At 43.7% G+C, this 18,341-nt stretch overlaps 1 protein-coding gene across 1 annotated transcript in view; it reads left to right on the top strand.

Annotated features, from left to right (window-relative positions):
• LOC145866997 (NLR family CARD domain-containing protein 3-like) overlaps window positions 1–17,524 on the top strand; it is an 18,879-nt gene extending 1,355 nt beyond the window's left edge. Inside the window, exons 2-3 of the mRNA XM_082971049.1 lie at window positions 12,475–14,275; window positions 14,508–17,524. Of these exons, the coding sequence (XP_082827175.1) occupies window positions 12,475–14,275; window positions 14,508–14,697 (1,991 nt within the window). The 3' untranslated portion in view covers window positions 14,698–17,524. The remainder of the gene's footprint in view (window positions 1–12,474; window positions 14,276–14,507) is intronic.
• The last annotated feature ends 817 nt before the right edge of the window (window positions 17,525–18,341 follow it).

Genomic DNA, 18,341 nt, shown 5'->3' with positions numbered 1-18,341 from the left:
GTACTCCTTATAGCCTCATTATTACCTCAACTACCTGGTACCCCTGCACATTGACTCAGTACTGGTACTCCTTACAGTCTCATTATTACCTCAACTACCTGGTACCCCTGCACATTGACTCAGTACTGGTACTCCTTATAGTCTCATTATTACCTCAACTACCTGGTACCCCTGCACATTGACTCAGTACTGGTACTCCTTATAGTCTCATTATTACCTCAACTACCTGGTACCCCTGCACATTGACTCAGTACTGGTACTCCTTATAATCTCATTATTACCTCAACTACCTGGTACCCCTGCACATTGACTCAGTACTGGTACTCCTTATAGTCTCATTATTACCTCAACTACCTGGTACCCCTGCACATTGACTCAGTACTGGTACTCCTTATAGTCTCATTATTACCTCAACTACCTGGTACCCCTGCACATTGACTCAGTACTGGTACTCCTTATAGTCTCATTATTACCTCAACTACCTGGTACCCCTGCACATTGACTCAGTACTGGTACTCCTTATAGTCTCATTATTACCTCAACTACCTGGTACCCCTGCACATTGACTCAGTACTGGTACTCCTTATAGTCTCATTATTACCTCAACTACCTGGTACCCCTGCACATTGACTCAGTACTGGTACTCCTTATAGTCTCATTATTACCTCAACTACCTGGTACCCCTGCACATTGACTCAGTACTGGTACTCCTTATAGTCTCATTATTACCTCAACTACCTGGTACCCCTGCACATTGACTCAGTACTGGTACTCCTTATAGTCTCATTATTACCTCAACTACCTGGTACCCCTGCACATTGACTCAGTACTGGTACTCCTTATAGTCTCATTATTACCTCAACTACCTGGTACCCCTGCACATTGACTCAGTACTGGTACTCCTTATAGTCTCATTATTACCTCAACTACCTGGTACCCCTGCACATTGACTCAGTACTGGTACTCCTTATAGTCTCATTATTACCTCAACTACCTGGTACCCCTGCACATTGACTCAGTACTGGTACTCCTTATAGTCTCATTATTACCTCAACTACCTGGTACCCCTGCACATTGACTCAGTATGGGTACTCCTTATAGTCTCATTATTACCTCAACTACCTGGTACCCCTGCACATTGACTCAGTACTGGTACTCCTTATAGCCTCATTATTACCTCAACTACCTGGTACCCCTGCACATTGACTCAGTACTGGTACTCCTTACAGTCTCATTATTACCTCAACTACCTGGTACCCCTGCACATTGACTCAGTACTGGTACTCCTTATAGTCTCATTATTACCTCAACTACCTGGTACCCCTGCACATTGACTCAGTACTGGTACTCCTTATAGTCTCATTATTACCTCAACTACCTGGTACCCCTGCACATTGACTCAGTACTGGTACTCCTTATAATCTCATTATTACCTCAACTACCTGGTACCCCTGCACATTGACTCAGTACTGGTACTCCTTATAGTCTCATTATTACCTCAACTACCTGGTACCCCTGCACATTGACTCAGTACTGGTACTCCTTATAGTCTCATTATTACCTCAACTACCTGGTACCCCTGCACATTGACTCAGTACTGGTACTCCTTATAGTCTCATTATTACCTCAACTACCTGGTACCCCTGCACATTGACTCAGTACTGGTACTCCTTATAGTCTCATTATTACCTCAACTACCTGGTACCCCTGCACATTGACTCAGTACTGGTACTCCTTATAGTCTCATTATTACCTCAACTACCTGGTACCCCTGCACATTGACTCAGTACTGGTACTCCTTATAGCCTCATTATTACCTCAACTACCTGGTACCCCTGCACATTGACTCAGTACTGGTACTCCTTATAGTCTCATTATTACCTCAACTACCTGGTACCCCTGCACATTGACTCAGTACTGGTACTCCTTATAGTCTCATTATTACCTCAACTACCTGGTACCCCTGCACATTGACTCAGTACTGGTACTCCTTATAGTCTCATTATTACCTCAACTACCTGGTACCCCTGCACATTGACTCAGTACTGGTACTCCTTATAGCCTCATTATTACCTCAACTACCTGGTACCCCTGCACATTGACTCAGTACTGGTACTCCTTATAGTCTCATTATTACCTCAACTACCTGGTACCCCTGCACATTGACTCAGTACTGGTACTCCTTATAGCCTCATTATTACCTCAACTACCTGATACCCCTGCACATTGACTCAGTACTGGTACTCCTTATAGTCTCATTATTACCTCAACTACCTGGTACCCCTGCACATTGACTCAGTATTGGTACTCCTTATAGTCTCATTATTACCTCAACTACCTGGTACCCCTGCACATTGACTCAGTACTGGTACTCCTTATAGTCTCATTATTACCTCAACTACCTGGTACCCCTGCACATTGACTCAGTATTGGTACTCCTTATAGTCTCATTATTACCTCAACTACCTGGTACCCCTGCACATTGACTCAGTACTGGTACTCCTTATAGTCTCATTATTACCTCAACTACCTGGTACCCCTGCACATTGACTCAGTATTGGTAATCCTTATAGTCTCATTATTACCTCAACTACCTGGTACCCCTGCACATTGACTCAGTACTGGTACTCCTTATAGTCTCATTATTACCTCAACTACCTGGTACACCTGCACATTGACTCAGTACTGGTACTCCTTATAGTCTCATTATTACCTCAACTACCTGGTACCCCTGCACATTGACTCAGTACTGGTAATCCTTATAGTCTCATTATTACCTCAACTACCTGGTACCCCTGCACATTGACTCAGTACTGGTACTCCTTATAGTCTCATTATTACCTCAACTACCTGGTACCCCTGCACATTGACTCAGTACTGGTACTCCTTATAGCCTCATTATTACCTCAACTACCTGGTACCCCTGCACATTGACTCAGTACTGGTACTCCTTATAGTCTCATTATTACCTCAACTACCTGGTACCCCTGCACATTGACTCAGTACTGGTACTCCTTATAGTCTCATTATTACCTCAACTACCTGGTACCCCTGCACATTGACTCAGTACTGGTAATCCTTATAGCCTCATTATTACCTCAACTACCTGGTACCCCTGCACATTGACTCAGTACTGGTACTCCTTATAGCCTCATTATTACCTCAACTACCTGGTACCCCTGCACATTGACTCAGTACTGGTACTCCTTATAGTCTCATTATTACCTCAACTACCTGGTACCCCTGCACATTGACTCAGTACTGGTACTCCTTATAGTCTCATTATTACCTCAACTACCTGGTACCCCTGCACATTGACTCAGTACTGGTACTCCTTATAGTCTCATTATTACCTCAACTACCTGGTACCCCTGCACATTGACTCAGTACTGGTAATCCTTATAGTCTCATTATTACCTCAACTACCTGGTACCCCTGCACATTGACTCAGTACTGGTACTCCTTATAGTCTCATTATTACCTCAACTACCTGGTACCCCTGCACATTGACTCAGTACTGGTACTCCTTATAGTCTCATTATTACCTCAACTACCTGGTACCCCTGCACATTGACTCAGTACTGGTACTCCTTATAGTCTCATTATTACCTCAACTACCTGGTACCCCTGCACATTGACTCAGTACTGGTACTCCTTATAGCCTCATTATTACCTCAACTACCTGGTACCCCTGCACATTGACTCAGTACTGGTACTCCTTATAGTCTCATTATTACCTCAACTACCTGGTACCCCTGCACATTGACTCAGTACTGGTACTCCTTATAGTCTCATTATTACCTCAACTACCTGGTACCCCTGCACATTGACTCAGTACTGGTACTCCTTATAGTATCATTATTACCTCAACTACCTGGTACCCCTGCACATTGACTCAGTACTGGTACTCCTTATAGTCTCATTATTACCTCAACTACCTGGTACCCCTGCACATTGACTCAGTACTGGTACTCCTTATAGTCTCATTATTACCTCAACTACCTGGAACCCCTGCACATTGACTCAGTACTGGTACTCCTTATAGTCTCATTATTACCTCAACTACCTGGTACCCCTGCACATTGACTCAGTACTGGTACTCCTTATAGTCTCATTATTACCTCAACTACCTGGTACCCCTGCACATTGACTCAGTACTGGTACTCCTTATAGTCTCATTATTACCTCAACTACCTGGAACCCCTGCACATTGACTCAGTACTGGTACTCCTTATAGTCTCATTATTACCTCAACTACCTGGTACCCCTGCACATTGACTCAGTATGGGTACTCCTTATAGTCTCGTTATTACCTCAACTACCTGGTACCCCTGCACATTGACTCAGTACTGGTACTCCTTATAGTCTCATTATTACCTCAACTACCTGGTACCCCTGCACATTGACTCAGTACTGGTACTCCTTATAGTCTCATTATTACCTCAACTACCTGGTACCCCTGCACATTGACTCAGTACTGGTACTCCTTATAGTCTCATTATTACCTCAACTACCTGGTACCCCTGCACATTGACTCAGTACTGGTACTCCTTATAGTCTCATTATTACCTCAACTACCTGGTACCCCTGCACATTGACTCAGTACTGGTACTCCTTATAGTCTCATTATTACCTCAACTACCTGGTACCCCTGCACATTGACTCAGTACTGGTACTCCTTATAGTCTCATTATTACCTCAACTACCTGGTACCCTGCACATTGACTCAGTACTGGTACTCCTTATAGTCTCATTATTAGCTCAACTACCTGGTACCCCTGCACATTGACTCAGTACTGGTACTCCTTATAGTCTCATTATTAGCTCAACTACCTGGTACCCCTGCACATTGACTCAGTACTGGTACTCCTTATAGTCTCATTATTACCTCAACTACCTGGTACCCCTGCACATTGACTCAGTACTGGTACTCCTTATAGCCTCATTATTACCTCAACTACCTGGTACCCCTGCACATTGACTCAGTACTGGTACTCCTTATAGTCTCATTATTACCTCAACTACCTGGTACCCCTGCACATTGACTCAGTACTGGTACTCCTTATAGCCTCATTATTACCTCAACTACCTGGTACCCCTGCACATTGACTCAGTATGGGTACTCCTTATAGTCTCATTATTACCTCAACTACCTGGTACCCCTGCACATTGACTCAGTACTGGTACTCCTTACAGTCTCATTATTACCTCAACTACCTGGTACCCCTGCACATTGACTCAGTACTGGTACTCCTTATAGCCTCATTATTACCTCAACTACCTGGTACCCCTGCACATTGACTCAGTACTGGTACTCCTTATAGCCTCATTATTACCTCAACTACCTGGTACCCCTGCACATTGACTCAGTACTGGTACTCCTTATAGTCTCATTATTACCTCAACTACCTGGTACCCCTGCACATTGACTCAGTACTGGTACTCCTTATAGTCTCATTATTACCTCAACTACCTGGTACCCCTGCACATTGACTCAGTATGGGTACTCCTTATAGCCTCATTATTACCTCAACTACCTGGTACCCTGCACATTGACTCAGTACTGGTAATCCTTATAGTCTCATTATTACCTCAACTACCTGGTACCCCTGCACATTGACTCAGTATGGGTACTCCTTATAGCCTCATTATTACCTCAACTACCTGGTACCCTGCACATTGACTCAGTACTGGTACTCCTTATAGTCTCATTATTACCTCAACTACCTGGTACCCCTGCACATTGACTCAGTACTGGTACTCCTTATAGTCTCATTATTACCTCAACTACCTGGTACCCCTGCACATTGACTCAGTACTGGTACTCCTTATAGTCTCATTATTACCTCAACTACCTGGTACCCCTGCATATTGACTCAGTACTGGTACTCCTTATAGTCTCATTATTACCTCAACTACCTGGTACCCCTGCACATTGACTCAGTACTGGTACTCCTTATAGTCTCATTATTACCTCAACTACCTGGTACCCCTGCATATTGACTCAGTACTGGTACTCCTTATAGTCTCATTATTACCTCAACTACCTGGTACCCCTGCACATTGACTCAGTACTGGTACTCCTTATAGTCTCATTATTACCTCAACTACCTGGTACCCCTGCACATTGACTCAGTACTGGTACTCCTTATAGTCTCATTATTACCTCAACTACCTGGTACCCCTGGACATTGACTCAGTACTGGTACTCCTTATAGTCTCATTATTACCTCAACTACCTGGTACCCCTGCATATTGACTCAGTACTGGTACTCCTTATAGTCTCATTATTACCTCAACTACCTGGTACCCCTGCACATTGGCTCAGTACTGGTACTCCTTATAGTCTCATTATTACCTCAACTACCTGGTACCCCTGCACATTGACTCAGTACTGGTACTCCTTATAGTCTCATTATTACCTCAACTACCTGGTACCCTGCACATTGACTCAGTACTGGTACTCCTTATAGTCTCATTATTACCTCAACTACCTGGTACCCCTGCACATTGACTCAGTACTGGTACTCCTTATAGTCTCATTATTACCTCAACTACCTGGTACCCCTGCACATTGACTCAGTACTGGTACTCCTTATAGTCTCATTATTACCTCAACTACCTGGTACCCCTGCACATTGACTCAGTACTGGTACTCCTTATAGTCTCATTATTACCTCAACTACCTGGTACCCCTGCACATTGACTCAGTACTGGTACTCCTTATAGTCTCATTATTACCTCAACTACCTGGTACACCTGCACATTGACTCAGTACTGGTACTCCTTATAGTCTCATTATTACCTCAACTACCTGGTACCCCTGCACATTGACTCAGTACTGGTACTCCTTATAGTCTCATTATTACCTCAACTACCTGGTACCCCTGCACATTGACTCAGTACTGGTACTCCTTATAGTCTCATTATTACCTCAACTACCTGGTACCCCTGCACATTGACTCAGTACTGGTACTCCTTATAGTCTCATTATTACCTCAACTACCTGGTACCCCTGCACATTGACTCAGTACTGGTACTCCTTATAGTCTCATTATTGTTATTTTATTGTTATTATTATTAATTAATTTTTTATCAAATACAATTTGATTTGATTTGAAGCTCATTGGCAGAAACACGTCATGGTGTCTAACAGTCGTCTCGTGCTGAACAGATCATGTTCGGATGTTGAAGCCCGGTGGCTGGAAAAACTCCCTAGAAAGGCTGGAACCTAGGAAGAAACCTAGAGAGGAACCAGGCTATGAGGGGTGGGCCAGTCCTCTTCTGGCTGTGCTGGGTAGAGAGGAACCCGGCTCTGAGGAGTGGCCAGTCCTCTTCTGGCTGTGCTGGGTAGAGAGGAACCAGGCTCTGAGGGGTGGCCAGTCCTCTTCTGGCTGTGCTGGGTAGAGAGGAACCAGGCTCTGAGGGGTGACCAGTCCTCTACTGGCTGTACTGGGTAGAGAGGAACCAGGCTCTGAGGGGTGGCCAGTCCTCTTCTGGCTGTGCTGGGTAGAGAGGAACCAGGCTATGAGGAGTGGCCAGTCCTCTTCTGGCTGTGCTGGGTAGAGAGGAACCAGGCTATGAGGGGTGGCCAGTCCTCTTCTGGCTGTGCTGGGTGGAGAGGAACCAGGCTCTGAGGGGTGGCCAGTCCTCTTCTGGCTGTGCTGGGTGGAGAGGAACCAGGCTCTGAGGGGTGGCCAGTCCTCTTCTGGCTGTGCTGGGTAGAGAGGAACCAGGCTATGAGGAGTGGCCAGTCCTCTTCTGGCTGTGCTGGGTAGAGAGGAACCAGGCTCTGAGAGGTGGCCAGTCCTCTTCTGGCTGTACTGGGTAGAGAGGAACCAGGTTATGAGGAGTGGCCAGTCCTCTTCTGGCTGTGCTGGGTAGAGAGGAACCAGGCTCTGAGAGGTGGCCAGTCCTCTTCTGGCTGTACTGGGTAGAGAGGAACCAGGTTATGAGGAGTGGCCAGTCCTCTTCTGGCTGTGCTGGGTAGAGAGGAACCAGGCTATGAGGGGTGGCCAGTCCTCTTCTGGCTGTACTGGGTAGAGAGGAACCAGGCTATGAGGGGTGGCCAGTCCTCTTCTGGCTGTACTGGGTAGAGAGGAACCAGGCTCTGAGAGGTGGCCAGTCCTCTTCTGGCTGTTCCGGGTGGAGATTATGGCCATTAAGGCCAGATCGTTCTTCAAGATGTTCAAATGTTCCTAGATGACCAGCAGGGTGAAATAATATTCACAGTGGTTATAGAGGTTGCAACAGGTCAGCACCTCAGGAGTAAATGTCAGGATGCTTTTCATAGTTGAGCATTCAGAGGTTGAGGGAGGGAGAAAGAGGGATGGATTGGGAGGGAGGGAGGGAGGGAGTGAGGGAGGGAGGGAGGGGGTTGAAACTACAGTTTCGGGACAAGGTATCACGTCTGGTGATCAGGTCAGAGTTCATATCCTCAGTCAGACCAGTAGAAACTGGATCAGCAGCACTACAAGGTATCACATCTGGTGAACAGGTCAGAGTTCATATCCTCAGTCAGACCAGTAGAAACTGGATCAGCAGCACTACAAGGTATCATGTTTGGTCGACAGGTCAGAGTTCCTATCCTTAGTCAGGCCAGTAGAAACTGGATCAGAAGCACTACAAGGTATCATGTTTGGTAGACAGGTCAGAGTTCATATCCTCAGTCAGACCAGTAGAAACTGGATCAGAAGCACTACACGATATCATGTCTGGTGGACAGGTCATAGTTCATATCCTTTTATGAAGAATTTTTTACGTTTATTCCCAAATATATATTAAGATGAACGCACTTATTGTAAATCTCTCTGGATAAGAGCATCTGCTAAATCAGGGGTTCTCAATCCGGGGTCTGTGGAGGTACTGCAGGGGCTCCACGGCACCCTGACTGTACTCGTTGCAATGTAAGACATTTGATAGAATTTTCACATGACACGACCACTTTGTCTACTCTTAATTATTGCCTAATATAATGGAATGCATAGTTTTTTAACCAATTATGATCGTTGTTACAATAAGAATTTTGACAATATTACCGTTATATCAACACACTCTTCACACCCGTTTAACAACTCTAAATAGCTTTAGCATAGTAGGCATCAAGTCCCTTGCCAATAATGTTGCCTACAACATTGCATACAATGTTCATTTTCATCGAACACATATTACGCCCGAGATGCCTTCAATTTGCCTAATTTATAGCCACGCCCAATTTAGGATTATTTTTTAACAACGTGATGTTGCGCTCCCAAAGGGATATCTTGAAATAACATGATGTAGATAATTAAATAATCAAAAGAAAAATGTGTTAATTTTACACTCAGAAAAGAAGGTTCCTTATAGAACCAAAAAGGCTTCTATCACTTCCTTAATATATGGAATCACTAAAAGTGATATATATTTTTGGGTTCAGTGAAGAAGAACCTCTAGAGTTCTGATCAACGAAAGGTTAATGTTTTGAGGATGTGAACCCAGCAGCCCTCCAGTGGTCAGATCAAGTCTGCCTGTATTTTCCAGCGCACAGCCCGGGATTTGAACCAGCCACCTTTCAGCCACAGGTCCAACTCCTGCCACATCTCCAACTCCTTAGCTGCTGGGTGAAAACCTGAGTTTATCTTCAGAAATAAGCATGAGTTAATCTGCCAAAATGAAGACAAAATGCTAATGCTACAAAATGCTACGTACGGTGTGGAGACAAGCATATTGTCTGGTTACGCACAGAGTGGGCTGAGGTGCTCTTGGAGAATTAGTGACGGGCATTCCGGCTCTTTTGGCTCCCAAACGGAGGGTCTCCTCCAAATAGGATCGGACCTCCATTATGGCATCTGCTGAGGGATTCCTTCGTGCTGCATCCCCAGTTGCTCTCTCGTCAAACAGCATCCAAACAGCAGACGTTTGTGACACTACTGCTGGTGTTTCTGCTCCATCTGATCCCTTTTCTTCCTGTTGCCCTGGTGCCTGAGCCAGCTGACTGCTGGGGCTGTCCCTCCCTGCTGCGGAGGTTATTCTTTGAAGAGCCTCATCAATCTCTCTGGCATCACTGAAGGCTAACTTCTTAAACCTGGGGTCAAGTGCAGCGTTTCTGATAGCACGTGATTATATTCCATTCTGTGGAACTTTCTGTCCATTGATGAACATAGGGTGTCCATCAACTCTGTCACATTAAATTTGCTTCTCTCTGGCGTCTGGCTGTGATTCGCTGCAGACCCTTACACAGAAGTATCATTTTTGAGGCTGTCACATAGCTGAAAAGAGAGAGCAGTAACTTATTAGTTCAGCTTCATGTTTAGTCTACTGATACTACATTCTCATCTACTGCTCATATACATATATAATACTGGATTAAATAATGATGCAGTAATAACTGCTTCCTGTACCTCTCTCCACTGATCTCCACAGTGAACTGCTCAAAGGGTTCCAGGACATTGCACACCTCCTCCACCACCTCCCATGCCTCTGGGTCAGAGCATCAACAGGTGCATTGACAATGGCCAGGGTAGAGATGATGGCATCCTTTGACTCAAGAAACCGCTTCAACATATACAATGTTGAATTCCACCTTGTAGTGCAGTCTTGTTTAGGCCTCAGCTCAGGCATCCCCGTCTGGCGTTGTGTAGACTTTAGTTTTTCAGCATCTACTGTGATCCTGTGAAAGTATTCCACAGCTGATTTCACTTTGTCCACAGTGGGCTTCATCACCTTCAGAGCATCTCTTACAATCAGGTTGATTGTGTGGGCAAGACATGGGTCCATTTTAAAATGTCATGGCTTTAGTTAAGTTGGCTGCATTGTTGCTAACACAACAGACCACTTTACCATCTACTTGCCATTCTCTGGCCACTCTCAACAGTTCTCTGAGGTGTGTCTGTCGCTGAACTCAAAGCAGTCCAGAAGACAGCTAGACATCGAAAAATCTTCAATGAAGTAACATGTAACCGACGTATGAAGTTGATGTCCAGCAGTCAGTGGTAAGGCTAACTGCAGTAGCTTTTTGGACTCTTTCCCGCAATGAAGCCTGTGTGCTCTTGTACAGTTGTGGAATAAGTGATTTTGAAAGGGTTTTCCTGCTTGGAATTGTGTACATTGGATTTAGACTATTGCTATAATTTCTAAAACTTCTGTCCTCCATGATCGAAAATGGCTGGAAATCGGTGGCAATCATTTTAGCCAATGCAACATCAATTTGCCAGACATAGACTTTGGCATAAACTGGTCCATAGAGGACTGTACCCAGCTGTGTGTCCATGAAGAGTAACAAGTCCATGTATCAACCTCTATCCTTTAGAGAGGGAGACTTTTCTACTGAACAAAGGTAAGAAGAACTCATTGTCAGTGAGTTAAAAACACTGTCTCTAGTCATTTCTCCTCTCCCATTTTCACATTTCTTTTTGTTGTTTTCATAATTCATAGGCTAATCCTTTAGTCCATTTTCATAGTCCTAAAACAATATTAAACAAACACAACGTTCCCTCCCTGTGTGTGTGTGTGTGTGTGTGTGTGTGTGTGTGTGTGTGTGTGTGTGTGTGTGTGTGTGTGTGTGTGTGTGTGTGTGTGTGTGTGTGTGTGTGTGTGTGTGTGTGTGTGTGTGTGTGTGTGTGTGTACTCCCTGGATGAGGAGATGTAATCTCATGTTTCGTCCACAGAAACCAACAGGAGAGATCAGAGTCAGAGATTCTCAGTGGTCAGTCTTCCCAGAGTCATCAAACAGACCTGGACTCTATATTCAGTGTATGTGGTCCTGTTATGAACATTTGTTTTTGTTTACCTCAAGTAAAGTTGATCTGTCAATTATTCATTAATGTGTTAATGAGAAAGCATTTATTCTCTTGCTTAACTTATTTACTTGATTTATTTTAGCTGCTTGAAGAGAAAATGATGACATTTGTGAAGAACGAGCTGAAGATATTCAAGGGGATTCTTAGTCCAGAACTCCCAGAAGGCTTTGAGAGTCAGAAGCAGGATGAGGAAGTGGTGGATGCTGAAGATGAGAAGCAGGAGAGCAGTGCCAGAGAGGGGGCTCTGAAGATCACACTGCACGTCCTGAGGAAAATGAACCAGAAGGAGCTTGCTGACACACTGGAGAAATGTAAGATCTGTCTGCCTCATGTTGAATGCTGTTTTATAACATTTAAAAGCTGTGGCTAAAGTACAGCTAAAGTAGCTGTGTAACTCAATGATATTGTAGCAGCCTTAACACAACACCTAGTGGCCTCATCAAGTAGCAGCAGGGATGTGTTGTGTTGATTAATTTAGAGAGACAGAGAGAGACAACATTAATTATACAATCAATAATACCAATAATAATATAATCAGTCACACCAGTCTGTAATGCATTATGAAAACATTTACACATTTATACAGTCAGTTAAGAGAATAAATGATTATAATTTAAAATGTTATAACAGTCCTACAATACTGTAGGCATTAAAACAGACATAATATTAATATCCTCTGTGCTATTTCTTCATTCAGATGAGCTTGCTGTGATTTGCCAACGTGAACTCAAATCTAATCTAAAGAAGAAGTTTCAATGTGTATTTGAGGGGATCGCTAAACAAGGAAACCCAACACTTCTCAATAAGATCTACACAGAGCTCTACATCACAGAGGGAGGAACAGGAGAGGTCAATAATGAACATGAGCTGAGACAGATTGAGACAACAACCAGGAAACAAGCAAGACCAGAGACTGCAGTCAAATGTAACGACATCTTCAAACCCTTAACTGGACAAGACAAACTTATCAGAACTGTGCTGACAAAGGGAGTCGCTGGCATTGGAAAAACAGTCTCTGTGCAGAAGTTCATTCTGGACTGGGCTGAAGGAAAAGCCAATCAGGATGTTCAATTTGTGTTTTCATTCCCTTTTCGGGAGCTGAATTTGATGAAAGGGGACAAACACACTTTGATTGAACTTCTCAATCACTTCTCAATGGAAATCAAACAATCAAGAATCTCCAATTACGACAAGTACAAAGTTGTGTTCATCTTTGATGGTCTGGATGAGTGCCGACTGCCCCTAGACTTCCAGAAGAACAAGATCTGTTGTGACGTCACAGAGTCAACCTCAGTGGATGTTCTGCTGACAAATCTCATCAAGGGAAATCTGCTTCCCTCTGCTCTCATCTGGATAACTACCCGACCTGCAGCAGCCAATAAGATCCCTTCAGGGTGTGTTGACCAGGTGACAGAGGTACGAGGGTTCAATGACCCACAGAAGGAGGAGTACTTCAGGAAGAGATTCAGTGATGAGGACCTGGCCAGCAGAATCATCTCACACATAAAGACATCAAGGAGCCTCCACATCATGTGCCACATTCCAGTCTTCTGTTGGATTTCTGCAACAGTCCTCGAACACATGCTGGAACATAAGAGAGAAGAGATGCCCAAGACTCTGACTGAGATGTACACACACCTTGTGGTGTTTCATACCAAACAGAAGAATGAAAAGTATCTTGGGAAAGAAGAGACAGGTCCACACTGGAATAAAGAGAGCATTCTGTCACTGGGAAAACTGGCTTTTCAACAGCTAGTGAAGGGCAATCTGATTTTCTATGAAAAAGACCTGAAAGAGGCTGGCATTGATGTCAATGAAGCCTCAGTGTACTCAGGATTGTGCACACAGCTCTTTAAAGAGGAATGTGGGCTGTACCAGAACAAGGTGTACTGCTTTGTTCATCTGAGCATTCAGGAGTTTCTGGCTGCTGTATATGTGTTCCTCTCATTCATCAACAACAATGAGAATCTAATGGATGAACCTCAATCAATGTTCAGATACGTTTTCTCGCTGTTCAGAGACAAGCCTGAAGTTACTGAAGTTACTGTCTACAAGAGTGCCCTGGATAAAGCCTTACAAAGTGAGACAGGAAACCTGGACCTGTTCCTCCGCTTCCTTCTGGGCCTCTCACTGGAATCCAATCAGAAGCACTTACGAGGTCTACTGACAAAGACAAGAAGCAGCTCACAGAGCCATGAAGAAACAGTCAAGTACATCAAGAAGAAGATCAGGGAGAATCCTTCTCCAGAGAGGAGCATCAATATGTTCCACTGTCTGAATGAACTGAATGACCATTCTCTAGTGGAGGAGATCCAAAGCTACCTGAGATCAGGAAGTCTCTCAGAACCCAACCTGTCACCTGCACAGTGGTCAGCTCTGGCCTTTGTATTGCTGACTTCAGAAAAGGAGCTGGATGTGTTTGACCTGAAGAAATTCTCCAGATCAGAGGAAACTCTTCTGAGGCTGCTGCCAGTGGTCAAAGCCTCCAGAGCTGCTCTGTGAGTAAATAAAATGACATATAAGAAGTATTCATCAGGAAGAAATATTATGTTTAGAGAAAAATATGTATTATAATATGTATATTGAAAAACATATTGAATAAATGCATTGATGGAAGATGAATCTATGTGTTGTTTGGGAATATGAACCAAATGCATCTACCCTTGTCCTTCTACACTACTGGTGTTAAATTACCAGTGTGTTTGTGAAGTCATGATGATCTCGTTGCAGGCTGTCAGGCTGTGGAGTCACAAAGAAAGGCTGTGCTTCTCTGGTCTCAGCTCTGAAGTCAAACCCCTCACACCTGAGAGAGCTGGACCTGAGTAACAATGACCTGAAGGATTCAGGAGTGAAGCTGCTCTCTGCTGGACTGGAGGATCCACACTGTAAACTGGAGACGCTGAGGTCAGTATTCCTGTAGTTGGTCAACAAGTGATAACTGTTCACCAGATCCACATGTGTTTACCAGGCACACATAGTCCACACCATATGTGTTCTGACAGTGAAGCTTACAGTTTTAAATGTGGTGCTATGATCCAGCATTTTGGATTTGAGATAGAATGTTTCATATTAGGTGACAGTACAGAATGTCACCTTTTATTTTAGGGTATTTTCATACATAGCTGTGTTACTGTTAAGAAAGGAAAGCACTTTATGTATTTAGTTCTCCCATTTGAAAAAGTTGTACATATTCGGACAAATTCACTTATATTGTATTAAAGTTGTCATAAGTTTAGTATTTAGTCCCATGATCCATGCCTGCAGTGATTACATCAATTGTGATTCTACAAACCTGTTGAATGCATTTGCAGTTTGTCTTGGTTGTGTTTTGGATGATGTTTTTCCTAATAGAAACTGAATGGTGAATAATGTCCTGTCATTTTGGAGTCACTTCACTTGTATTGTCAGTAAGAATAGAACATGTTTCTGAACACTTCTACATTCATGTGGATGCTACCATGATTATGAATAATCAGGAATGAATCATTAATGATGATGAATGAGAAATTTACAGAGGCACAAAGATCAGACCCCCTCTGTTATTGGTGTTATTCTGTATACTTCTGGCCCTTCTTTGGACACTGTGTTAACTAACCTCTAGACGAGCTTCAATGCCATACAGCTCTCCTTCCGTGGCCTCCAACTGCTCTTAAATACAAGTAAAACTAAATGCATGCTCTTCAACTGATCGCTGCCTGCACCTGCCTGCCTGTTCAGCATCACTACTCTGGACGGTTCTGACTTAGAATATGTGGACAACTACAAATACCTAGGTGTCTGGTTAGACTTTAAACTCTCCTTCCAGACTTATATTAAACATCTCCAATCCAAAATTAAATCTAGAATTGGCTTCCTATTTCGCAACATAGCATCCTTCACTCATGCTGCAAACATACCCTTATAAAACTGACCATCCTACCGATCCTCGACTTCGGCGATGTCATTTACAAAATAGCCTCCAATACCCTACTCAATAAATTAGATGCAGTCTATCACAGTGCCATCCGTTTTGTCTCAATCAGAAAGATTTGTCATGACGTTGGCCTCTTTGGGTACAGGAAGGACAGTTGACCCCCTCCCCTTTGTACCATCCCCCAACCTACCTTCCCAACCACCCAGGCCCTGTGTGAAAGGGTTGTAAAAACTCTAAGAGGAGTCTCTGGCCACATGGCCCATAGAGAGACACAGGAAATTCTTCCAACTCACAGAATTGGGGAGCCAAGCGACATTTGTGTTCTGGAGAAGGTATGGAAGATTGGTGAAGAATCCAGCTACGAACTGGTCCGCTTGGTACAATTTTGTGATACTCAGAAGAGACAATATAGCCATATTACCATAAAACTGTTTATATAATAGCCTCAGCTTAAGACTTGCATCATAATGGTTGTATAAAATGTATTAATAAGGATAAAGCTATTTGTAATACATTGAGATGCTATGTACTGATGTTAATGTGATAGAATTGGATTTCTGTACCAAGCTTCACTCAGCCATCGGCACGCCCCCCAAGGGACACAGACAGGACCAGGCGTCATTTCACAAGCCTGTTCAAGGGTCACTATAAAACCCACCCTGATTTACATTTCTTCAGACCAGGCCTCCACTCCATGGCCAATAGGTTTTACCATCCAATTCCTTTACTGAAAGTGAACCATACCATGTGGTTAACTTTTAGACTATTGATACCGACAGAATAAGAACAAGTCTTTGATATTAATTATTAGTCTGCAGCTAAGTAAATTATATCATCGAACGCGAAGACCAACGAAACATCCATTCTATAACAACATTAATGAATGTCGCTTTGAAAGATCCATTCTAACCGAGAGAGAGAGAGAGACAAAACTCTCCACAGAACGACGCTCGAACAAGGATCCCGACGACGACACATGAGCGTAAATATATATTGATTGCAATTGTTCCCGAATGAGTGAGCCTTCAATTGTCAATTGTTAATATTAATGAACTCTGTGTACATTCTCAGCTGACCGTTTATGACCCATTGTCTAACAGACCAGCCATGCCTGTTAGCCATTAGGGCACATTACTATACCAATCCTTTGTGACGATAATTACTGTTTGTATGTTTTCTGTTAATTACTTAGTGTAGTAAATAAATGATTTTAAGACAATTGATGTATGGATGATTTTAGTAAAGACTGGGTTCGTGCAGATACAACAATTTACGATGTTTGGAATGAGACTGGACTCGAGGTAAAATACACCATTTAAACCAGAAGATAATCGGCCTATACTATAATATTATAGTAGAGGAAAGTTATATTAGGAAAATTATAGCTTTGTAATCTGAATATTCTCCTTGGTGCCTCGATCTCCGAGTTAATTACAATTAAACGATTAATCAGTTTAATCGTGTGATAATAATTACAGGGAGTTAATTGATAAACATGTCTTCAGTTTAATGGTACCCCAATGACACGACAGATTTCTGGCTCCCAGGTGTCTTTTATACAGGTAACGAGCTGAGATTAGGAGCACACTCTTAAAGGGAGTGCTCCTAACCGCAACTTAAAAAAAGACACCTGTCCACAGAAGCAATCAATCAATCAGATTCCAAACTCTCCACCATGGCCAAGACCAAAGAGCTCTCCAAGGATGTCAGGGACAAGATTGTAGACCTACACAAGGCTGGAATGGGCTACACGACCATCGCCAAGCAGCTTGGTGAGAAGGTGACAACATTTGGTGCGATTATTCGCAAATGGAAGAAACACAAAAGAACTGTCAATATCCCTCGGCCTGGGGCTCCATGCAAGATCTCACCTCGTGGAGTTGCAATGATCATGAGAACGGTGAGGAATCAGCCCAGAACTACACGGGAGGATCTTGTCAATGATCTCAAGGCAGCTGGGACCACAGTCACCAAGAAAACAATTGGTAACACACTAGGACGGAAATCATGCAGCGCCCGCAAGGTCCCCCTGCTCAAGAAAGCACATATACATGCCCGTCTGAAGTTTGCCAATGAACATCTGAATGACTCAGAGGACAACTGGTGAAAATGTTGTGGTCAGATGAGACCAAAATGGAGCTCTTTGACATCAACTCAACTCGCAGTGTTTGGAGGAGGAGGATTGCTGCGTATGACCCCAAGAACACCATCTCCACCGTCAAACATGGAGGTGGAAACATTATGCTTTGGGGGTGTTTTTCTGCTAAGGGGACAGGACAACTTCACTGCATCAAAGGGACAATAGACGGGGCCATGTAACGTCAAATCTTGGGTGAGAACCTCCTTCCCTCAGCCAGGGCATTGAAAATGGGTTGTGGATTGGTATTCCAGCATGACAATGACCCAAAACACACGGCCAAGGCAACAAAGGAGTGGCTCAAGAAGAAGCACATTAAGGTCCTGGAGTGGCCTAGCCAGTCTCCAGACCTTAATCCCATAGAAAATCTGTGGAGGGAGCTGAAGGTTCGAGTTGCCAAACGTCAGCCTCGAAACCTTAATGACTTGGAGAAGATCTGCAAAGAGGAGTGGGACAAAATCCCTCCCGAGATGTGTGCAAACCTGGTGGCCAACTACAAGAAAGGGTTTTGCCA

The sequence above is a fragment of the Salmo salar genome, unplaced genomic scaffold (assembly GCF_965601325.2).
Source record: "Salmo salar unplaced genomic scaffold, fSalSal1 ptg000152l, whole genome shotgun sequence".
In the NCBI taxonomy this organism is placed as follows: domain Eukaryota; kingdom Metazoa; phylum Chordata; class Actinopteri; order Salmoniformes; family Salmonidae; genus Salmo; species Salmo salar.
The sequence above is the reverse complement of the archived record's forward strand: the minus strand, read 5'-3'. Positions and strand labels throughout refer to the sequence as shown.